Raw genomic sequence first — 24280 nt, 5'->3', positions numbered from 1 at the left:
AACCACAGCATTGATGGGGTTTATTTTCTCACAGTGCATTGATTTCTGTTGTCATCTTATTGCAAAGGTTCCATGCTGTTGTCTCCTATCACAAAAGTTCCACACCTGCTTGGTGTTTCTCATGGGCATCTCCTCAGAGCTCTGACTCGTTCTGTTTCACAAAGCAGCCACTGACTCGAGTCCCTTCTCATCACCACCCCACTCTGTTATAGCATCTTCTTCTCATTGCTTACAGCTGTGGCCTGTTAAAGTCAGGCTGTTCCTAATCTTTGCTAATTGGCCCAGCTGCAGCTCCTTAGGGGTAAGATCACTTTCTACACAATTTTTATTTTCTCACATTCTGTCCCCCCATAATAAACAGCCTTTCCCATCCCAAATCCAGCAGTGGGATGGAGCCTGTGGCCCTGGGTGTGATTGTCACTCAGGGGCACAGCCCAGCACAGGGCCCTGTTGTGCCTCAGCCCATGGATCCAGCCTGGCCTACCCAGCATGGTGGGAGCCCAGAAGTGACTGAAGGTGCCCTTGATCTGCTGGCATCTTATCACAGGGGTTCCGTGCTGTTATCTCCTTATCACAAAAGTTCCACACCTTCTTGGTGTTTCTCATGGGCAGCTCCTGAGATCACTGGCTCTTTTTCCTTCACAAAGCAGCCACTGACTCCAGTCCCTTCCCAACACCACCCCACTCTGTTATAGCATCTTCTTCTCATTGCTTACAGCTGTGGCCTGTTAAAGTCAGGCTGTTCCTAATCTTTGATGATTGGCCCAGCTGCAACTCCTTAGGGCTAAGATCACTTTCTACACAATTTTTATTTTCTTACATTCCATCTCCCGCAGATCTCTACCTACTAAACTCCAAATAACTTTGCCATCTTGGTGTCCTCCTCAGGACTTTGTCCACCAGCGATGACGTGGAGGACAGGGAGAACGAGAAGGGGCGGCTGGAGGAGGCGTACGAGAAATGCGACCGCGACCTGGACCAGCTGATTGTGCAGCACTACACGGAGCTGACCACGGCCATCCGCACCTACCAGAGCATCACCGAGCGCATCACCAACTCCCGTAACAAGATCAAGCAGGTGCCAGCCCTCAGGGTGCTCCCTGTGCCGTGTGGGACACGGATTTGTGGAGTTTATTTATGTTGTGTCTGGGTTTGGAAAGCCAGGTGTCTGCTGAGGGAGGCAGGAGCCTCCCCTGAAATGGAAACTCTAAACCCCCTCCCTCCAAATTGTTATAATTCTGAAGTTAAGGGGCTCTCAGGCAAAGATATGTGAGCGGGAATAGCAGTTCTTTTATAGGAAAATTAAAATACAAATATAATAGTACAAAAAGAACCTGACAGAGTCAGAAGTTACCTGACAACCTGTGAGTCAGGGTATTGGTGGCAATCTGTCTTGGTTTGGAAAGCCAGGTGTCTGCTGAGGGAGGCAGGAGCCTCTCCTGAAATGGAGAATGTAAACCCGCTCCCTCCAAATTGTTATGATTTTGGAATTAAGAAGCTCTTTCTTCTCTCTTGGGAGGAGGAATAAGAGTTTACTAGGAAAATTAAAATACAAATAGTACAAAAAAACCCCTGACAGAGTCAGAAATTACCTGACAGCCTGTGGGTCAGGGTATTGGTGGCATCTGCCTTGGTTTGGAAAGCTAGGTGTCTGCTGAGGAGGGCAGGAGCCTACCCTGAAATGGAGAATGCAAACCCCCTCCCTGTAAATTATTATAATTTTGAAATTAAGAGGCTCTCAGGCAAAGATATGGGAATAGGAATAAGATGTTACTAGGAAAATTAAAATACAAATAGTACAAAAAAAACCCTGACAGAGTCAGAAATTACCTGACAGCCTGTGGGTCAGGGTACTGTCTTGGTTTGGAAAGCCAGGTGTCTGCTAAGGAAGGCAAGAGGCTTCCCAGAAATAGAAAATGTAAATAAACCCCCTCCCTCTGAATTATTATAATTTTGAAATATTAATTTGAAATAGTAATAATTTGAAATATTTAGAATAAAATCTTGTGACTGACCAGAGAGTCCGACACAGCCAGACTGTGATTGGCCATTAATTAAAAGCAGCCAAGCTGGACCAATCAAAGATTCACCTGTTGCATTCCACAGCAGCAGATAATTATTGTTTTTCTTTTCCTTTGAGGCTTCTCAGGAGAAAAATCCTGGCAAAGGGATTTTTTAGAAAATATCATAGTGTGACACGGATGGGATCTTGGCAATGAGCAATTCCTGCCTGGGGTGGCATTGCCAGAGCAGCTGGGGCTGCCCCTGATCCCTGCAGTGCCCAAGGCCAGGCTGGAGCAGCCTGGGATGGTGGGCTTGGAATGGGATGGGCTTGAAGGGCCCTTCCCACCCAAACCATTCTGGCATTGGGACACTCAGAATCCATCCCCAGGGGTTTTTATGGAAGTTGGGGATGGAGAAGGGAAGGGAGACCCTTCCTGGAGTGCTGAGATTGCCAGTGAAGCCCCCAGAACCCAAAATTCCTTCCTAGAGTATTACAGTGACCTGAGGAGGTCTCCATGGTGAGAGAAGGATGAGAATCTTGTTCCTTGATCAGAAGGCTGGGTTTATTAATATATGATATATAATACATTATAACTATACTAAAAAGAATAAGGAGAGAAGTTGCAGAGGCTTGCTAAGCTAAGAATAGAATAGAAAGAATGAATAACAAAGTTCTGTGTCCAGGGAATCCGTCCCTGAGCTGCTCCTGTGATTGGCCCTTAATGGTGCACATGGAATATGAGCCAATCACAGGATCACCTGCTACATTTCATTCTTCTTCTGGGGCCCTTTGCTTCCCAGAAGATGCAAAAATCCCAAAGAAAGGATTTCTATGAAGAAATGTCTGCGACACTAGAGAGGAGTCGGGGTGGGGATGGATCCAATGCCAGGCTGGGAGAGCTGGGAATGGAGGGAATTCCCTGGAGAGGGAGCCTGGGCTGGGATTTTGGGAAGGGATTCCCAGAGCAGCTGGGGCTGCCCCTGATCCCTGCAATGGTCAAGGCCAGGCTGGACACTGGGGCTGGAGCAGCCTGGGATGGTGGGAGCTGTCCCTGCCCACAGCAGAGGCTGAAAGATGATTTTTAAGCTCCTTTCAGCCTCACATCTTGTCATGGCTTTAATTCTAAGCCAGGCCTGAACAGCAGTCAGTGACTGTCACTGCAGGACCATCCATTCCCACCATTGTCCCAAGCTGTGTTTTACTGGCAGCATTTTCAGCAGGATCTCCCTGAGAACAGGAGTTGTTAAAAGTCAAACTGAGAGGTGGATGTGAAGCACAAAGCTCTGCAGTGCCCCTGTTCATTTATTGTCTGGGCATGTTGCTCTCAGGTTTTTGAAGTCTCCAGGGCTGCTGAGCTCACACCTTTCCATCTCATCTTTTCATGTTTTGCTATCTTGGCCTTCAGCCACCTCCTGAATAGTCTGGGTGATTCATCATCTTGCTTTTTGCTCACAGAATTTGAATTTTGATGCTGTTTCCAAGCTCAGCTGTGTTGTGTGAACGCCCATGAACTCTTTGCCCCCGAATCTTTCTGCATTTTGAGTGCTCACACTTGAGGGTATGGTGCCAGTAAATAACTCTGGCACTTGTGGCTGGGGAGTTGTTTGAGCTGCTCTGTCCCTGCAGCACTGCAGAGTTTTTGGGCTCCTATTTTGCACTTCCTGTGCAGTTTGCTGTACCTAAACTTTGCAAAACAGGCACCAAATTTTTCTTACTTCAGTTTGTTTCCTGGCTCTGTGGCAGTCTCAGCTTAAAACCTTTCCCAGAAGTGCTTTAGGAGCAGCAAATTTCTACCCTTGGTGGGTTATACACTGACCCTTCTGCCTTTGAAAATTCATTTAACATTTTCAAAGAAAATGAGAGCATTCTGCTGCTTTCCAAGGGTAAGAGTTCATCCCAGGATTTATGGACAAAGCTCGGCGCTCTGAAAGCAGAGATCAATTCCACTAAATTTGAAATCAACTGTAGGCAGTGTTCTGGTTCCACACAGTGTGCAGAGCTTTGCAGAGGTCAGCACCAGCAGAGAGTGGTGTGACCTTTGGGTCCCACCTAGGAGAACGACTGTGAGGGTGAGGGACCTTTTGGTATTTCAGTTTGCTTATTGGTTTTGGTCAATATGTATTGAAGTGGTTTTGACCTGATCTCACAGGAGGCCCCAGATCTGGTTTGTCATCAATCTGTGTTACACTCTGAGGCTTGTTCTTTGTGTTCCCCTCTGTGCAAGGGACAGAGATTCCAGATCCTTCTGGGGCTCAGAGTGACCCCGAGATGTTTTAGAAAGTCTCTTTTCCCAGCCTGGCAGTCAAAGAAGGAGTCAGGATTCTTCTGTTCTCATTCTCAAGGTTGTTTTATTATTTTTTATCTACAAAATTCTTTCTCTGGCCTGCTGAGGTCTGTGCAGAAGGACAGACAGAGACACACTGGCCACCTTGGGGTGGTGTTAACATTTTATACTAAAAACTACGTGTGCATTATTTACCATAACTTCCCAACACCCATCACCTATGTTAGACAGTGAGTTTCTACCTTAAACCAATCCAAAAGTGCCAACATCACCCAGATAATGGAGGCCAGGAAGAAGAAGGACAGGGTACACCGAAATTCCTCCATCTTGAGACCCCGTTCTAAAAACCCCAGAATCGATTTTTCCCCCTATGACAAACTAACTGTTATTCTACTTAAACTCTCTTGACTTGTAATTGTTCATATAAAGGTGGTAATTTTTTCCATGGGTCATAATCAAAGTCACAGGGGGGTCTTGGGCTCTGTGCCAGGGTCTCTGAGCCCCCTGGCAGGGGCTGGAGCCATCCAGGGCAGCCAGAGGGATGTCCTGGGTTCCAGCATCTGGGGATTTGCCTTTTCCAGTCAATTCTTGTGTGGACTCCTGGTGGGAAAGGTTTAGATTTGGGTTTAGCTACAGAGGTGTTGCCTCTGTAAAACTGAATTATGAAGCAGAACCAATTTGGGCTCTCAAGGGAAGGTTTTTTTTTTAAAGATCTGCTGTTCATTCCTTGCCCTGCTCCCAATATCGTGGGCTGGGGTCTCTGCACAAATCCCAAACAGGACAGGGCTGCTGGGAACGTGCCCTGAGCTGTTTGATTTTCCAGCACCAGCCTCATTCCATGGCTGTGGCAATGGGAAGGTGCCCTCAGCTCACACCCCAGGCAGCAGACACAGAACTCAATGTCACAGCTCACTTTAACAGTTCTGTGACCAATCCCACAAAGCCAAAGCACATTGACAGCAGCTCCATCCAACCACTGGAAGCACAGGTACCTTTGGTTAAACAATGCTGGCTTATTTCAAACCCAATTCCTGCTTGTGAGCCTTAAACACAATGCACAGAGCTCTGTTATTAACTTAGAACTCCCTGATATCTCACATTTCTGCAGCTTGGGGAGTTATTCTGGACAAGCATCAATACACAGACCATTGTTCTGTTTGTCCTTACTTTTCTACTTGTACATCATTTTTCTGCTGCCCAATCTCATGGCTGCTGCTGAGCTCCAATCACAGTTCTGCCTTTTGCAGCTTTCCCAAAACCTTCTGAATTTATGGATTCCCACCCCCAGCTGTGGATGGAGTTGATGATCTTTCTTGCAAGGCCAGGAGCAGGAATGTCTGCTGAGATTCCTCCTGCCCCCGTGGTTGTTTGCTGACCTAGTTTGGCTCTCTGGAGCTGCAGTCCATTGATGAAGCAGTGCCAGGCCAGTGGAACATTTCCAATTAATGCATTGAACAGGGATTAGATGTGAAATTGTCTCAGTGTGTGTTTTACTTTGCCTCTGCTTTTTAGGACACTCCTAGATGAGGGTTTTTTGTTGGCTGAGGATTTTTCCATGCTCCTCTTTTCAGGAGGACATTTTGGAGTGCAGCATTGAAATCTCAAACTCTCCAACCTCTGCACAGTGGCTGTTTTATGGAGCTGGTTTTATTTACCACTGTCCAATATTGGTCCACTGATGTGTTTTTCACATAGATTTTTTTTTTTCAGGTGAACAAGGTAGGAAAAAGTGCAGCTGAAGTGGGATTTGTGGAGTGCTTTAAAGGCTCATTATTTAAAAATAAATTGAAGGGCTCCTCCTGAGTGTCTCTCTTCATGTGTAATTCAGTGAGAGCTCAGCCTGAGAAAAGGTTGGGCCCCAAGTATTCATAAGTTATCACAAAACAAGAGTGGTGTGAAGGCAATGTGTGAAGCTGTGCTGCTAATTGCTTCCACATTTTAGTATGGATTGTTGATTTGCATTAAGCAGGAAAAGCTAGGTTACACTGACCTTAGCAGGGAGAATCTGAAAGCAGGGAATGCTGTGAGGTGAGAGAATGGAGAAGGAAAATTCTTGGTGTTGCCTGAATGGAGAAAAATTAAAGATTTTGCCACTTGGATGATGGCATCAGGCTCAGAACCAAACTGCATTCCAGTTTGGGTTTGTAAAGGCTTGATAAATAATGGAAATGCTGATTTGAACTCATAAATGTTCTGATTAAAACTTCCAAAAAAACCCTGGTAATGCTCAAGTTATGGGGAAAATGGTTTTACTCTTAGCTGGTCTTGTTTCAGAGAAAAAACCCACCAAATTTGAAGAAAGGAGGAGACTGCCAAAAGATTTAATAGGCAGATGGAAAATGTTTGCAGCAGGAAAATTAGCGGTGGCTTATTTGCTTCCACAGAAAATGAGATTCTTGCTGTTTGCCAAAATACTGAATTGGTTTTTGGGAAATGGCTTTGGTTGTGGTTAACAGGACCTGAGTTTCATTGGATTGTGGTGCTTTAGCTAAATTTTCACATTAAAGAACATTTCCCTATGAGAGAAGTTCAGTTTTTAGGCTCTGTAAAGTTCCCCTCAGGCCAAGACAGCGCGAAGAAAATCAAATCTGGTGATATTTTTTAGTATTCCTAATAAAGTAAATCTGGAATTCCTACTAAAGCCAAAAGTGGGGAAGGGCTGCTCTCACTGCAGGGACAGCTGCCATTAACCCTTGCTGTGCTGCTGCAGGTGAAGGAGAACCTGCTGTCCTGCAAGATGCTGCTGCACTGCAAGCGGGACGAGCTGCGCAAGCTGTGGATCGAGGGCATCGAGCACAAGCACGTCCTGAACCTCCTGGATGAGATTGAGAACATCAAGCAGGTCCCTCAGAAGCTGGAGCAGTGCATGGCCAGCAAGCGCTACCTCAACGCCACCGACATGCTGGTACTGCTGTTGTGTCACCCTTTTTTGTCACCCTTTTTTGTCACCCTTTTTTGTCACCTTTTTTGTCACCCTTTTTTGTCACCCTTTTTTTTTTGGCCCCTCCTTTTGGCCTCCTGTTTTTGTCCCACCTACATCCCCCGTTTGCCCCCTTTCCATCCCCTTTCTTGTGTCCCCCTTTTTGCCCCTTTTCCATCCCCTTTCTTGTCCCCCCCTTTTTTGTCCGCCCCTTTTTGCCCCCCTTACATCCCCTGTTTTTGGTCCCCCTTTTTTTGGCCCTCCTTTTTGCCCTCCTTTTTGCCCCTTTCCCACCCCCTTTCTTGTCCCCCCCCTTTTTGCCCCCTTTACATCCCCTTTTTGGTCCCCCTTTTTTTGGTCCCCCTCTTTTTGGCCTCCTTTTTGCCCCCTTTCCATCCCCTTGTTGGTTCCCCCTTTTTGCCCCTTTCCCATCCCCTTTCTTGTCCCCCCCTTTTTGCCCCCTTTACATCCCCTTGTTGGTCCCCCTTTTTTTGGTCCCCCTTTTTTTGGTCCCCCTTTTTGCCCCCTTTCCATCCCCTTTTTGGCCTCCTTTTTGCCCTTTTTCCATCCCCTTTCTTGTCCCCCCCTTTCTTGTCCCCCCCCTTTTTGCCCCCTTTACATCCCCTTGTTGGTCCCCCTTTTTTTGGCCCTCCTTTTTTACCCCTTTCCCATCCCCTTTCTTGTCCCTCCCTTTTTGCCCCCTTTACATCCCCTTTTTTTGGTCCCCCTTTTTTTGGTCCCCCTTTTTTTTGGTCCCCCTTTTTGCCCCCTTTATATCCCCTTGTTGGTCCCCCTTTTTTTTGTTCCCCTTTTTTTGGCCTCCTGTTTGCCCCCTTTCCATCCCCTTTTTGTCCCCCCCTTTTCCCTCCCCATTTTGTCCCCCCTCTATCCCCTTTTTGCCCTCTTTCCACCCCCTTTTTTTGCCCCCCCTTTTTTACTCCCCCTTTTTTCCCCTCCCTTCCCCCCCCCTTTTTTTCCTCTCTCCTTTTTGCCCTCCCCTTTTCTCCCCCTTTTTTGTCCTGCCCTTTTTATCCCCTTTTTGGCCTTCCTTTTTGCCTCCTTTCCATCCCCTTTTTGCCTCCTTTCCATCCCCCTTTTTGTACCCCCTTTTTTGGTCCCCTTTTTTTGTCCTCCCCCCCTTTTTTTGCCACACCCCTTTTTCTGATCATCCATCATTACCTCCTTTTTTGATCATCCCCTTTTTTTGTCCCCCTTCTGCCCCCTTTCTACCCCTTTTTGTCCCCTTTTTGCCCATTTTCTGTGCTCTTTTCCCCCCTTTTTCCCCTCTTTTTTCCCCTTTTCCCCCCTTTTTTCCCCCCTTTTTGCCCCTTTTTTGTCCCCTTTCTGTCCCCTTTTTGCTCCTTTTCTGTGCTCTTTTCCCCCTTTTTTCCCCCCTTTTTTTCCCCCCCTTTTTTCCCCCCCTTTTTTTCCCCCCTTTTTTTCCCCCCTTTTTCCCCCCTTTTTTCCCCCCTTTTCCCCCCTTTTTCCCCCCCTTTTTTCCCTCCTTTTTCCCCCCTTTTTTCCCCCTTTTTTCCCCTTTTTTTCTCTTTTTTGCCCCTTTTTTCCCCCTTTTTTGCCCCTTTTTTCCCCTTTTCTTGTCCCCTTTCCATCCCCTTTTTGTCCCCCTTTTGCCCCCTTTTCCCTCCCATCTCCTCTTTTGCAGTCTCATACTTCATTTCAAAATTAATTTTCCAGACCCCTGCCTGGATCATCATCTCTCTTAAAATCTTACCAATTATTTCAAACCCATTTTTATAACAGAAGGAGCTGTCCTGTGTCCTCTTTCCTCCCCAGAATGCACTCCCAGCTGTGGTCATTATTCACAGGGGAGGTTCTTGCACAGTTTAGGTGGCTTTGCCTCATTGTCTGCACCAGAGGACAAAGCCTGAAGGTTTAGGTTGAGGATGAGGAGGAATTTCTTCACAGGAAGGGTGATCAGAGGTGGGAATGAACTGCCAGGAGGGGTTTGGAGTCCCCACTCCTGGAGGTGTCCATGGAATCCTGGATGGGGATTTGCCATAGGTTGGATTTGACATCTCAGACATCTTTTCCACCCTAATTGGTTTGGTGACTTTGTGATTTACTTCCAGCTCCTGGTTCATCTCTTTTTTCTCCCTTCCTTCAAGTGTTTTTTCTCTTCAGTTCCATCTCTTTTATTAGCTTGCCTTACACTGCCAGTCTTGTCCAGTCCAGTAAAATCAGGATGCCCCCAATGAAGAAATGACTGGCATCTGACTTCAGTGATTTAGAATGTTTTATTAAGCATTCTAATGCTTAATAAATAATTGCTATATTATATTATATTATATTATATTATATTATATTATATTATATTATATTATATTATATTATATTATATTGCACTACATTAAAGAAATGTTGTACTACAAAAAATACTAAAGAAAACTTGTGACAGTCAGGGCACAGCTTTTTCCAATTGTCCAAGGAAACAAAACAATCCTCAGCAAAATCTAATTCACAAATCACTTCAGGTAAACAATCTTCTTAACACATTCCACATGTGCAAAGCAACAGGAGCAGAGAATGGAAATAATAATTGTTTTTCTCTTTTTCTCTCTGTTTTTTCTTTTCATTCTTTCTCCAGGAAAAAAAACTTTGAGCAAGAGAATGATTTCTCTCTGTTCAGAGAATGTAAATGCCACAGTGCAGGAGCTTCCTGGACTCCTCTAATAACAATCTTTCTAAAATTAACAAGCACATTTCCTGGCCAGGCTGCAGTCCTTCCTTTCCTGGAACTGTTTTAGGAATTAAAAACAAGAGAGGTGATTCTTCTCTTCTTCTTCTCTTCTCTTCTCTTCTCTTCTCTTCTCTTCTCTCCTCTCCTCTCCTCTCCTCTCCTCTCCTCTCCTCTCCTCTCCTCTCCTCTCCTCTCCTCTCCTCTCCTCTCCTCTCCTCTCCTCTCCTCCCCTCCCCTCCCCTCCCCTCCCCTCCCCTCCCCTCCCCTCCCCTCCCCTCCCCTCCCCTCCCCTCCCCTCCCCTCCCCTCCCCTCCCCTCCCCTCCCCTTCCCTTCCCTTCCCTTCCCTTCCCTTCCCTTCCCTTCCCTTCCCTTCCCTTCCCTTCCCTTCCCTTCCCTTCCCTTCCCTTCCCTTCCCTTCCCTTCCCTTCCCTTCCCTCTGTGCAGTCCTGGCCTCTCCAGCAAAGACAGGTGGAGTTACTGGGTCCAGGCCAGTGGGGGATTACAGGGATGGTTAAGGAGCATCTCCCACATGGAGAGAGGCTGAGAGAATCCTCAGGGAGATGTTTTTGATGGCTATTATTGTTTCATGTAAGGGTGAAAAGAAATCAGGGCCAGACTCTCCTTTATGGTGCCCAGGGATGGGAGAAGAGGAATGGGCACAGCCTGAAACACATTTGACGCTAAACCAACTCTATTTTACTGTGGGGATGGTTGAAAACTTGGACAAATTCAAGCTCTACAACCCAGAGAGGTTTTGGAGTCTCCCTGTGTGGAAAATTTCCAAATCCAGGCTGGACATGGCTCTGGGAGCCTGTGCTTGGTTAGGGAAGTGGATTTGATATTTTCCACAGGTTCTTTCCATCCTGAACCACAAAAAGTACAGGCAAAGGTGCTACCCCTTAAACCAGCTCTATTTTACTGTGGGGATGATTGAAAACTTGGACAAATTCAAGCTCTACAACCCAGAGAGGTTTTGGAGTCTCCCTGTGTGGAAAATTTTCAGACATGGCTCTGGGTGTCTGTGCTTGGGCAGGAAAGTGGATTTCATATTTTCCACAGGTTCTTTCCATCCTGATCCACAAAAAGTAGAGGCAAAGGTGTTGCCCCTTAAACCAACTCTATTTTACTGTAGGGATGGTTGAACACTTGAACAAATTCAAGCTTTATAGACCCAGAGAGGTTTTGGAGTCTCCCTGTGTGGAAAAATTTCCAAATCCTGGCTGGAGATGGCTCTGGGTGCCTGTGCTTGGTTAGGGAAATATTTGATATTTTCCACAGGTCCTTTCCATCCTTAACCACAAAAAGTAGAGGCGAAGGTGCTACCCCTTAAACCAACTCTATTTTACTGTAGGGATGGTTGAAAACTTGAACAAATTCAAGCTTTATAGACCCAGAGAGGTTTTGGAGTCTCCCTGTGTGGAAAATTTCCAGATCCAGGCTGGACATGGCTCTGGGTGCCTGTGCTTGGGCAGGAAAGTGGATTTGATATTTTCCACAGGTCCTTTCCATCCTGAACCACGAAAAGTAGAAGTGCTACCTCTGTTTTTACTCCTCTTTGCCACACAGTGCCTTTAAGGCCATCTTTTCATTGCTTTATTTTGTTGTTTTTTTCCCTTTCACTGCTCTTTGTTGTCTCTCTTAGCTGTGCCTGTTCACTTCTTTGTAAAAAATCATTACCCAACAGGAAAAAGAGCTGGAAATTGTTGGAAAGGACCTGAAATCCCACCCAGTGCCACCCCAGCCATGGCAGGGACACCTCCCACTGTCCCAGGCTGCTCCAAGCCCTGTCCAAGGCTCCAGAAATAAAAATCAAAGTGTGGTGTTTGCCTGATATATTCAATTGTCAGATGTGAGAAAGGAGGTGGAAATTAAGGGTGTCCAGTGTAGGTACCAAAATATGATACGCACAGTTGCCACGAGTATGTGTTGAAATGTTGGTGGTTTTTTCCACCAGTTTTCTTGGTTTGGTTGCTTTTTGGGTCTTTTTTATTTTGGTTTTTTTTTTTTTTTTGAGGGTCCTTTTTGAATTTAAAAATATTCTTTTCAAAACACCAGGCAAATAATCTATTTCCTATTCGAAATCCGTGTTAGGAAGTGTAAAAAGAAAAATAACCTTGCTTAAGATTTCTCATCCATTATGCTTTAGAAATGGTTTTCAACCAGTGTATTTGATATTTAGTGGTTTGCAATATTTTGTATACAGTTATTTTAAATATAAACACTTCTGTGTGTATAAATTTGTGTGCTTGAGTAAAGTTGCCTGTGGCTATGAGGGAGAGACAAAATTAGATCTCTCTGATTTATAGAATTTCTGCTGCTGCTCTGTTTGGTTGTTTTTTTTTTGTTTTCAGCAGAGCAAATATTTTCTAATAAATCAAATAGTAATGATATAAAAAGCAGCTGTTAGTCCATGAGCTTTTTTGAATATATATCAAGGAATGCAGAGAAACCTCAAGTGGAAATTGAACACTCAATTTCAGCCACTCATTGACACTTGCAATTCTCATTTGAAGACAAATGTGCCTGTGTAAAGAAACAGTAATTCACCTGCATTTGGAGCTTTTCCCTGGCCAAAAATCACTGCAGGCTCGTTGGCTTTTGCCATCTTGTGTTAACAGAGCTGTGATGTTGTAATCACTCACAGGCTGGGGATAATTCCCTTCTCCTTTGATATGAGGGGAACATTATGTAAAATCATTGCTGATCTGTCAGGGAGGCACGGTGTCCATAGATCTGCCTGTCCTTTGGTTTCATCCCTCAAGGTAAAGCAGCTGCTGGTGGCTCAGGAGAGGCCCAGAGTGCTCCTCCAGCCCTGATTGATGCTGTTCCTGCAGCCCTGGGATCCAGAATCAGCCCTTTGCATCCTCCCAGCCTGCTGCACCCCATCCCTGCAAGCCTGCTCTTTGTATTCCACTCACATTAATTGAAGTAATTTTGCCACTGAAGCGTGTTTCAAACCTCTGCATTTAAATTGAAATTTTAATTCCCTTATTGTTTGGAGAAGAAGGCTGAGGATGGCTTGTTACAGGTTTCATTATCACTCAGAACTCTCCAGCTGCTGGTTCTAATGTGCAGTGACTGAGTAATGCAGGCAAGGATTGTTAATAAAAGACTGGCAGCTTTTCCCAGTTGGATAAACACAATGCAGAGGTACTTTGTGACAGCTTACATTTGTATGAAGTTAAATTTTTTTTTTTTTAAGTGACAGCTTTTTTTTTCCTTTCTGATTCTGTATCCAGCCAGAGCAGCACACAAATATCAGATGTTCCTGTTGTGTGTTCCTCCAGCATCTTGATAATTCCAGGAGCACAGGTTTGCTGTCCTATAATTGCACATTACAGGGTGTCTGAAAGAACCCATTTCCAGCATCCTTTGAATTGTGAAGCTTTGGAGAATTTGGGAATGTCTGGAACAGATAAAATGCCTGTTGGAGCTGGAATGCATTTGAGTCATTTTCCATTTCTTTATGTGCCTTTTTGATAGAGCGAGTTTGTACATTTGCCTGAAATGGAGCTGCTTTTTCACACGCTGAATTCCTGACAGCAATATTCACTTTTATGGGGCACTTCAGCCATTTGTGGGTGCTTTTTGTTTAATGTAAAACAAGACAAGAATTCAGGGGGGCCCTTGTGGCTCTGCACAGGTCCCTGCCAGGAGGGCACAGCCAGGGGGAAACAGGAGGAGGAAACGGCCTCAGGCTGGGCCAGGGCAGCCTCAGGAGGGATTTTGGGAGAATTCCTTCATGGAAAGGGCTGTGGGGATGGAGGCCCCATCCCTGCAGGGATTTCAAGCCATGTGCAAGTGGCATTTGGGGACACGGACCAGTGGTGGCCTTGGCAGTGCTGGGAGTGATCTGATGTGGAGAGCCTGGTTCAAGCATGGCTTAAAGAAAGAGGCCATGAAAGGATTCAGCTAAAGGAAAAAAGCAGCCTTTCCCAGGCTTGATTCTGTAAATAATTAAAGTTCTCAACCACCTTTTATATAAACAATAAGATTCTCAGACCGTTCTGTCCTTGGCTGCTACTGGGAGCAGACAGCCAGTCTGGGATCAGATATGAAGGTTTTGAGAACCTTCATATCATGGTGGGAACACTGATCTTGGTTTCAGTAAAGTAACTTCAGGTATTGTAAACAAAAGGAGGAGCTGAAGTTTTCTCTACAGCCTGTCAGGAGCTCAGATTTTGCAATATGCATGAACTTAATTAACACGGTTATAAAAAGTGACTGATTGAGTGAATCAACAGAGTCAGATGCGAAAAATCAACAAAGGTGGTCGCTCCCTCACTTCGACAATCTGAGAGCTCTTTTCCAACCTAAACCATTCCATCATTCTGTGATCTGCTCCTGAGGGGAAGTTCTGAGGCAGGAGGAGCTTCCTAAGGACAATGTGCAGAGAGGGGAGTGAGCAGGGACCAGGGACACTGTCACCTCCACTGTCACATCGGGGACACTGCTGTCACTTCCTGAGCTTGGCTGCTGGAATGAGGAATCCAAGCTCTTCCACAGGAGAGGTTCAGGGGATGCCCCACAGCACCAGAAAGCAGAGCAGAGATCAGCAGAGGCCAGGACAGGAGATTCCCCCTTCATCTCCCCAGCACTGATGATGCTCTGCATAGTAATTAATAAATTAATTAGCTCAGGAACATGGAGATCTGTGCTGTAACTTTAATTCTTCTGATTCTACTGTTGACATATAAGTCCCCATAGAAAAAAAATTAATATTTTCCATTTGTTTTTATAATTTAAGAGCTGAAATGCTGAAAACAGTGAAGAAATATTGTTGAATAAATGCAATTTAGGGTCATGTCATATAATTAAATAAAAACTCTTTAGGCTGCTTTGGTTTTGTGTGTGGATTTGCCCTTGTGGCAGGTAACAAACACTGAAACCAGAGAAATCTGTCCATGGGATAAGAGGGAGGATCTTTGCTATTTCTTCCTGAATTTATTTTTATTAGGAAGACAAAAGGAAGAATGAAGGTAGGAAGAAGAAAGGATGGAGCCTTTTGATTATTCTTCACTTCCCCCACCCTTGTGCTGCAGAGTGAGGAACTGGTGTTTTCCTCATGGGCTCATCCTTCTCCTGTGGTTTTTTCCCAGGAAATAAAAAGCTGTCAGTATTTTGTTTCTTCAGAAGCAGGGAATGCTCCAACACCTACTTTTCTTTCTTTTCCAATGTTAAAGACTTAAACTTTAGGTTTTTAATGTCAGGAAAATAATAACATGATGTGAATAATAGCAGGAGGATTTTTTGGAGCTGATTGCTTTCTCCCTGCACATTTGGCATTTTATAAAAAAAGTTGTTTTGTGTTTTTAAAGGCAGGACTTTACAGAACAGCTGAGTGACTGGGTGACAGCAGGGGCAGAACAGGAAGGGCTGTTAAAAAGTGGAAATGGTGTGCAGAAATCATGGAATTCCAGAATGGTTTGGGTTGGAAGGGACCTTAAATCCCAGTCCCAGCCATGGCAGGGACAGCTCCCACCATCCCAGGCTGCTCCAGCCCCAGTGTCCAACCTTGGGCACTGCAGGGATCAGGGGCAGCCCCAGCTGCTCTGGGAATCCCTTCCCAAAATCCCAGCCCAGGCTCCCTCTCCAGGGAATTCCCTCCATTCCCAGCTCTCCCAGCCTGGCATTGGATCCATCCCCACCCCGACTCCTCTCCAGGAAGGAATTTTGGGCTCTGGGGGCTTCACTGGCAATCTCAGCACTCCAGGAAGGGTCTCCCTTCCCTTTGCCAACCCCAACTTCCATAAAAACCCCTGGGGATGGATTCTGAGTGTCCCAAATGCCAGAATGGTTTGGGTGGGAAGGGCCCTTCAAGCCCATCCCATTCCAAGCCCACCATCCCAGGCTGCTCCAGCCTGGCCTTGGGCACTGCAGGGATCAGGGGCAGCCCCAGCTGCTCTGGCAATGCCAGCCCAGGCAGGAATTGCTCATTGCCAAGATGCCACCCATGGCTGCCCTCTGGCAGTGGGAGCCATTCCCTGGGTGCTGTCCCTGCAGGCCTTGTCCCCAGTCCCTCTGCAGCTCTCCTGGAGCCCCTGCAGGCCCTGCCCTGTGCTGGCAGCTCTCCCTGGAGCCTTCCCTGCTCCAGGGGAACATTCCCAGCTCTCCCTGGAGCCTTCCCTGCTCCAGGGGAACATTCCCAGCTCTCCCAGCCTGACATTGGATTCATCTCCTCTCCAAGACATTCACGGACCCAGGGCCTTCACTTGGAATCTCAGCAAACCATGAAGGGTCTCCCTTTTTTCCTCCTCTCTTTTCTCTCCCCATTTCCCATAAAAATCCCTCAGGATGGATTCTGAGTGTCCCAAATCCCAGAGTCCCAGAGCAGTTTGGGCGGGAAGGGACCTCCAAGCTCATTGCAGGGACACCTCCCCTATCCCAGGGGGCTCCAGTCCTTCCTTGGCCATTGCAGGGATCAGGGGCAGCCCCAGCTGCTCTGGGGAACAAATGAAGGTGACGCAGGAAATGGAAATAGAGGAGGAATTAATCAGGGCAGGGACATCCTGGAGAACAGTGAGCACAAGGAGCCCCACTTGGGAAGAGAGGGGCTTTAAAATATTGAAATGTTTTTGCTCTGTGTGCAAAATATTTACTCATCCCATAATAAACATCTCATTCCAGAGCAGCTGGGGCTGCCCCTGCATCCCTGCAATGTCCAAGGCCAGGCTGGGGCAGGGGAGGTGTCCCTGCCATGGATGAGGTTCAACAACCCAAATTCTGATTCTGTGTCCTCCTCACAACCTCCTCTGCATTCCACATTAATCCTCTGGAAAATCCTTTGGAGTGCCAACACCTCCTTGCAAAACTGGCTGTTTGTAGCCCTGGGCATGGCTGAGATGTAAAAATATCATTTTTTATTACCTGGCTGTGGCTGTCCTCAGGATGGCACAGGGAGAACCTTTCCATTAAAAATGCCTTGTAGTGAGCAGAGTGCTTACACCTAAAGTACCCTGGAATAATGAAATAAATAAAAATAACAATGCAGTTCTCAGCCTGCATTTTATTTACTGCCTGCCTTTCAGCTGGAACAAGGAAAATCAATAAAAACACTTTCATTTGCTTTCTGCATTCCTGAGTGCAGCTCTGGGATTCAGGTGCTGCCGTGGAAGAGTTTTATATTTTGGAATTCAGTGGAAATAAGAGAGCTGGGTTTGTTTGGGATGCTGTAGAAATGAAACCTGTTTAAATTTACCTATAAAAACCCAGACCATCCTGGGTTTTTATGGGTAAATTTAAATTTTGGCTCTGCTTGAAATTCTCTTTTGAGAAGTGAAATCTCTCTCATTTCCTGTGAGGTTTCTGTTAATTGTTAATGATTGGCAAATCTGATTTCTTAAGGTGAAAGACTGATGAGGAAGAGACACCTTGTTTTTTGTTAATTTTGTTAATTTTATTAATTTTGTTAATTTTTTTGGTTAATTTTATTAATTCTATATATACCTGGAATATGTTCTGATGATTCCAAACCCCATGGAAATCATGGGCTTTGTGTGTCTGAAAGGTCTGGGGCCACACAATGAGGATCTGACAGATTGAGTTTGATAGAATACTGATAAGTTCTTTATGCAAAAAGATTTGGGTTTTTATTCTTAGATCACTTTTCACCTCTCCTCTGTAATTTTTTCCTATTTTTTCCTTAAATTTAAGAATTTTTTTAATATTTAAGAATTTTTTTAATATTCGAGAATTTTAATTTTTTTTTCTTTAAATTTTGATTATTTTTTAATAAACTTTAAGCTAGTTTTAAACCCATTAGAACATGGAATTTCCCTTAAAAACACTTTATTTTTTTCCCCATAGTTATCAATGACTCGCTCTCACTCTTTCCTGCTGTAATTTGCATTTTTAGGGCAGTTTCTTAAATGAAGTTTTAGCACCTAAAGCTGATTTACAGGGCCACGTGCTTGACCCCAGCTCTCCTCAGAGCATCACCAGGGGGCTCTTGGCTCTGCTAATAACAACCCTTCATTTCAGCTGGTAAAAGCTTCTTTAATAACAAATTTAATAAAAAAAATCAAGTGGAACAGAGTTGGAATACAGAGGATGCTTTCCCAGCAATCACTGGGCTGTCCAGGAATTCTTTTTAAAATCTGGGATGTTGAAGAGAATTTTATCCCCAATAAAACATTGCAGCAACACCGTGAAAAAAAATTGTTGAAGGGTTATGGGACACTGTAAAATAATCCAGGTTGAATAAATCTGGAGAAATAAATCTGATTGAACTGCTTTGAAAATGCAGCTTTAAAGCTGGCAGAAAGGTGTAATAAATTCAGTTTTCACCAAAGCATTTTTGAAACATTTGGGATGAAAATGGAAATGAGAAGTGAAAGGAAAAAGTCTTGGGTAATTCTGCCATTTCAGGGAAGTCATTTGTCCATGCTGGTGGAGAAATTGCAGAATTTGTGTTCGGGTCCAAGTGAGCAGTTGGATAAACCTCTTGTTTTTAGCCCCTCTCTTCCCTGAGCTCCACTTTTGGTTCCAGCACTTTGTTGCTAGAAAGACATTGATGAATTACAGGAGTGGAGGAGGAAGGGGAATGATTGATGGGTGACTGAGGCAAATGCAAAAGAATTAAATTTCTCTAGCTGGAGGAAAGGACAGCAAGTGAGGAACATAATTTTATAAATATTTAAAAGTTGGCAGAGGGAAAACAGTGTTTGGTCATTGCCATTGGATCACTTGAGAGAAATTAAAGCTGTTTGTCCTTTGTGTTAAGGTGTTTCAGCCAGGTTTGTCCAAAATAACACTTTTATTTTATTTCTATATTTTTTTTCTCTCCTTTCCTCTTCAGATCAGTTTGCTTGTCCCAGGATGAGCTGTTTTCCTGCAATCTGAGCACTTTTTGTGTGTTTGTAGCTCAGAATCTTCCAAAGTGATTTTCCAACCCTCTCAGCTTCAGTCATGTGTGTCAGTCCCCCCCTTTTTGTGCTTCATTTGCTCACAAATCCTTTCATGCCATGGAGTGAGTTCAGCTCTTCCCAAAACATTGCAAAAGAACCAAAATCATCATTTACAGCTCTTTCTTTGCTTTTTGCTTGTTGATTCTTACAAAAATTTGAAAGGTGAACAAAACTGGGAGCAATTTCTTCCCTCACCTGAATATCCACCCAGCTCCTCACTAATCCTCATCCCCTGGGTTCCTTTGCTCCTTTTCCTGTTTTGAGGAATATCAGCAATTTTCAGGAGTATCATCACTGACCTCTGTCCTTTTCCTCTTTTTCATGATTTTACCTGAAGACTCTTTGCTTTAGGATCACCAGGGTGGTTTTAAAGTTTAGGATCATCTTAATAATTCCCATTCACTGATTTGTTTTGATGCCACCTCACACTGTGCTGTGGCAATTTGGTACCAGACAATTCCCAACCCTTGAATTTATTATTTTTTAAGTTTTCCTTGTATCCCATGATTTGGCTGGCCCATCCTCAAAGGCCATCACTTTTCACCTTCATCCTGATTCACTTTGCAACCAAAACACTGCAACAAATCTACAGATGAAACACAGCCGTGAGAAAACTTGATAGCCTTGATAAAACTTGTGTCAAGGTTGGAATTAAAAGATATTAAATCCAAAAGATATAGCCAAAAGATACTGGAATTGAAAACCATGATATCCAAAAGATATTGGAATTAAAACCACAACCTTGATAAAACTTGTCAAGGTTGGAATGAAAGGATATAAATGCAATTTAAAGCAGGTTTAATCATGTGCTTGGTAAGCGTTGCCAGCAGTGGAGGCTGTGAGGGCTTCACAAGCTTTGGGTTTTTGGAATTCTGTGATTCCAACCATTCTGTGATTCCCTGCATTGTCCATCAAAAATGTGGGGATTTTGCAGCCTTAAATTCAGGAGCTCCTTGCTTATTTTATTGCTAATAAACTTAGGAGTGGTTTGGAGGTTTGAGGTGGGTAAAAACAGAGAACACAAACAAACCCTGCTGAAGTAAACATTTTCTCACTGCTCTCCAGGTACAACTGCTTTATTTATTCCCCTCCCTTTTCTCAAGCTGCTTTTTCCATGGCTTTTGCTCAATCTGTCACGCTGCTGTGCCAGGCAGTGGGTGGCACAGGGATGGGGTGGCACAGGAATTTGGTGGCACCTGGCAGTGTTTCTTGCTGCTGTTGGATTAGTCCCATTTCTGACTCAGACATGGGGCAGCTGAGAGGTGTTTAAAATTTTTTTATTCCATTTCCAGTCTCATGTGAAGGGTGAGACAATACAGATGTTATCATTCACCCCATCACAATCAGAAGCCAATTATTTTTTACTTACAAGACTTTGTAAGTGTTTCTTGGTCTGTGATCTTGCTGTAAATGTTTTAAATGCCAATCACCTAAAATTACCCCTGGTGGCTCCTACAATGCATCTCTCCCAGTTCTATTTCTCCAAAATTCCAGTCTTATTTCCAAGGCCAGCCTTTGGAACTTGTTTCCAGTTCCATTTCTCTCTCAGCAATGTCTGTCCCATTCCAGGGCATTTCTAACTCAGCATTTCCCATCTCAAAGTTTGCACACAGGTGTGAGCTCTCTGTCAGGCATTGAGAATTCTCTAAATTTCCCACATTTCCTCCTCTCTCTTCAGCAGAAAAACCTTGTTTGATGGCTTTGTTTATCAGTTGTGTACAGTGAAGTGCATAAAGCACTATCAGTAATATTGTAACTGTGACAGTAAATGTTATAATAACATGAAATTCAGTTTATTTCATAAGTTATTTTAGTTGCCCCATCTCTGGGTCACAAAATTTTTGATTTTGGGCTTTGTCCAAAATCACAGCACTTTGGTTCACAGGTTTGGGTGGGAAGGGACCTTAAATCCCACCCAGTGCCACCCCTACCATGACAGACCTCCCACCATCCCAGGCTGCTCCAAGGCCTGCCCAACCTTTCTTTGGACATTTCCAGGGACCAGGGGCTGCTCTGGGGATTCTGTTCCACGAATTTGTGGCTCTTGTGTCTCTCTGCTGTTTTGCGGAGAAAAGAAGAAACCTCACAACTTTATAAAAGTTGTAAAGCTCGGGATGTTTATTTACGGCGCTGGACGCACACAGAGAAAATTCTCCTCAAAAGGCATGCGTACCCCTGAAGATCTCAGACCTCCTTTTATCCCCCTTCCAAATGCATATGCATACATCTTCACAATAAATTCATACATATTCATCCCGCATTACATTTAGCACCAGTTCTTCTTTATCAAAGGAATTTCTAGGTCGGGGCAAATTGACCTCGTGGTCTTTTCTGTTTTTCTTTCTCTGTCTCCTTGGTGTCTCGGCATGCGAGTTTTTCCTTCAGCTTTGGCCTCACAGACTTTTCACCGAGTTTTTCCCTCAGCTTTGGCCTCACAGACTTTTCACCATTGTCAGACACTTCACCTAATTCAGGATGGATCCCTACTCTGTCTCTCTGCCCCCTCCAAGTCCCCAGAGCTGCAGGGTGAGGACATTCCTGTTTGCAGGCTCAGTCCTTATCTCCTGCAAATGGAATTCAGTGACCTGCTTGTTTAGATCTGCCTACATTTATTTCTGCAGGTTTTTAGTCATTTTCCTTTCCTGTACCTTGTGAAAGCGAGTCCCTTGTAAAAGCAGCAGATCAATTCTCCTTTTAAATGTCAGCATTGTTGTATTCACCACCAGGCAGCTGCAACCTTCTGGGTTGTTGCTTATTTATTTACTCTTTTATTCTGAGGGCTCAGCTTTTTCCCTTTTGTCAGATTGTGTTGGTGTACAACGTTTTTATTAATCTCAAATATGACCCACAACATTCTTTTCTCTAAACCTTTCTCAGTTGTGTGTTTTTATATCTGTTATCCAAATTTAGAATAGACTGGTTTCCTATCAGAAAGGATTTTGTTTTCTAGTAAAATAATTAATAATTGAGGGAGGAATTCCTCCCTGTGAGGGTGGTGAGGCCCTGGCACAGCTTGCCCAGAGAAGTTGTGGATTCCTGATCCCTGGAAGTGCCCAAGGCCAGGCTGGATGAGGTTTGGAGCAACCTGGGACAGCAAAAAGTGTCCCTGCCCGTGGGGACTGGGTGATTTTTAATGTCCCTTCCAACCCAAACCATTCCATGATTTTAAAATTCTGTCATTATTTTGGTTTTTTCCTACTCTCTGAAAAAAAATAAAGACACTTTTCTCTTTATCTCTGCTCTTCCAGGCCTGAGGGCTCAGCCTTTTTGTCACATTGTGTTTCTACAATGTTTTTTTTATCTCAAATTATCACCCACCACGTTGTTTCCTCTTTCTCAGTTCTGTGTTCATGCTTTCATATCTATTGTCCAAATTCAGAATAGACTGGTGTCCTATCAGAAAGGATTTTGTTTTCTAGTAAAATAATTAATAATTGAGGGAGGAATTCCTTAATAATAATTAATAATTGAGGGAGGAATTCCTCCCTGTGAGGGTGGTGAGGCCCTGGCACAGCTTGCCCCAGAAAAAGTTGTGGATTCCTTATCCCTTCCAGAGAAGTTGTGGATTCCTGATCCCTGGAAGTGCCCAAGGCCAGGCTGGATGAGGTTTGGAGCAACCTGGGACAGCAAAAAGTGTCTCTGCCCATGGGGACTGGGTGATTTTTAATGTCCCTTCCAACCCAAACCATTCCATGATTTTACAATTCTATCATTATTTTGGTTTTTTCCCCCTCTCTGAAAAAAAAAAAAGAAACTTTTCTCTTTATGTCTGCTCACTTTCAGGCCTGAGGGCTCAGCTTTTTCCCTTTTGTCAGATTGTGTTTATGTACAACTTCTTTTTATCTCAAATTATGACCCACCACATTGTTTTCTTTAAACCTTTCTCAGTTCTGTGTTCATGTTTTCATATCTATTGTCCAAATTCAAAATAGACTGGTTTCCTATCAGAAAGGATTTTGTTTTCTAGTAAAATAATTAATAATTGAGGGAGGAATTCCTTAATAATTAATAATTGAGGAAGGAATTCCTCCCTGTGAGGGTGGTGAGGCCCTGGCACAGCTTGCCCAGAGAAGTTGTGGATTCCTGATCCCTGGAAGTGCCCAAGGCCAGGCTGGATGAGGTTTGGAGCAACCTGGGACAGCAAAAAGTGTCCCTGCCCATGGGGACTGGGTGATTTTTAATGTCCCTTCCAACCCAAACCATTCCATGATTCCATGATTTTATGATTCTGTCATTATTTTGATGGAAAAAAAAGAAACTTTTCTCTTTATCTCTGCTCACTTCCAGGCCTGTGGGGGCTCAGCAGAACCCTTGAGGGAATAAAGAGATTTCACTGTAAGCAGACTGGGAAACTCTGGCTGAAGTCAGGAAAGAAAGAATTTTGACAAATACCTTGTTAACACTTCGGTTCTCATTTGTTGTAAAATGCTGAATTAAACCCTTCCAAATTTCCTCTTCCACTGAGCAAGTGTTTAGCTGTGTTTTCTTTTTAAGGCAATTAAACCCTGCTCTAAACTGCCTGTGACCTTTAAACAAGCTGCCTAATGGTGCTGGTGCCATGGTTATTTTCTGTAAACTTGCAATTTTTAGCTTCTACAAAGCACAGCTCTTTTTTCAGCTTTATTTCATCTCTGTTTCCTAAAGGGCCTTTGCCCATTGTAGGTACTAATAAGCAGAGAGAGATAAGGAGATTTGAACATCAGGAATTGCTATCAGATCATCTAAGCCAAATTCTCTGCTAATCCAGGCCAATATTTTAATTAGTGTTTGACTAAATTGCACTTATTGTGTGTTTCAGTGGGAGAGAGAGCTGAATTCAGGAATTAAAGGAGGTGCTGGTGGGCACTGCCCGTTCTTTTGGTACAATTTACTCATTGTAAAGCAGTTTTTTTTTCCCCACAATGCTGGGATCCCCCTGCAGAAAAACAAACAAAAATCACTTTATTTCCATTTAACGGAGCTGTGTGTGTAGGAAGAAGAGCCAGGAATGACCATCAGCTGCTTTTTCTGGAGCCTGGAACCACTTTAGTCCTTCTGTACATCTCATTTCCATGTTTTATTTTCTTTTTTCCCTTATCAGTATTAACTGGAGTCTTGCAGGATAACTCTTCCTCTCTCTATCCCATTCCACATCTTTTAGTGCTTTTGGATGGGAGGGTTAAAAACCAGGGAAAGCTGATTGGCATCTCTTGCATAATCCAAATTTTGGTGTTTTAGGAGCTGAGTGGGGCCATAAAGTCAAAAAAGTTCCCTCTAAAGTTCCACTGTTGATCTGCCTTTAGTGTATATTTAATTTTGTGCATTTTTTTATTGATGTTTTTGCTTCGTTTTAGTCACTTATGCTGTTCTGGGCTGGTTTATCCAGCACACAAAGGTTTTAATCTCAAATTCTTTATTTTGGAATATAAACTTGGGTGCTGCTTTGTTGCCTGACCTAAATCATCTTTCTGTAAGCCAAACTGCAGA

General features: G+C 44.1%; 1 protein-coding gene across 1 annotated transcript in view; it reads left to right on the top strand.

The window, feature by feature from the left end:
- EXOC4 (exocyst complex component 4) overlaps positions 1–24280 on the top strand; it is a 438637-nt gene that overhangs the window by 23241 nt on the left and 391116 nt on the right. The window contains exons 2-3 of the mRNA XM_074538663.1: positions 889–1078; positions 7000–7194. Of these exons, the coding sequence (XP_074394764.1) occupies positions 889–1078; positions 7000–7194 (385 nt within the window). The remainder of the gene's footprint in view (positions 1–888; positions 1079–6999; positions 7195–24280) is intronic.

Source organism: Zonotrichia albicollis, chromosome 4 (assembly GCF_047830755.1).
Source record: "Zonotrichia albicollis isolate bZonAlb1 chromosome 4, bZonAlb1.hap1, whole genome shotgun sequence".
NCBI lineage: Eukaryota > Metazoa > Chordata > Aves > Passeriformes > Passerellidae > Zonotrichia > Zonotrichia albicollis.
This window is presented reverse-complemented; position numbering and strand designations above follow the sequence as displayed.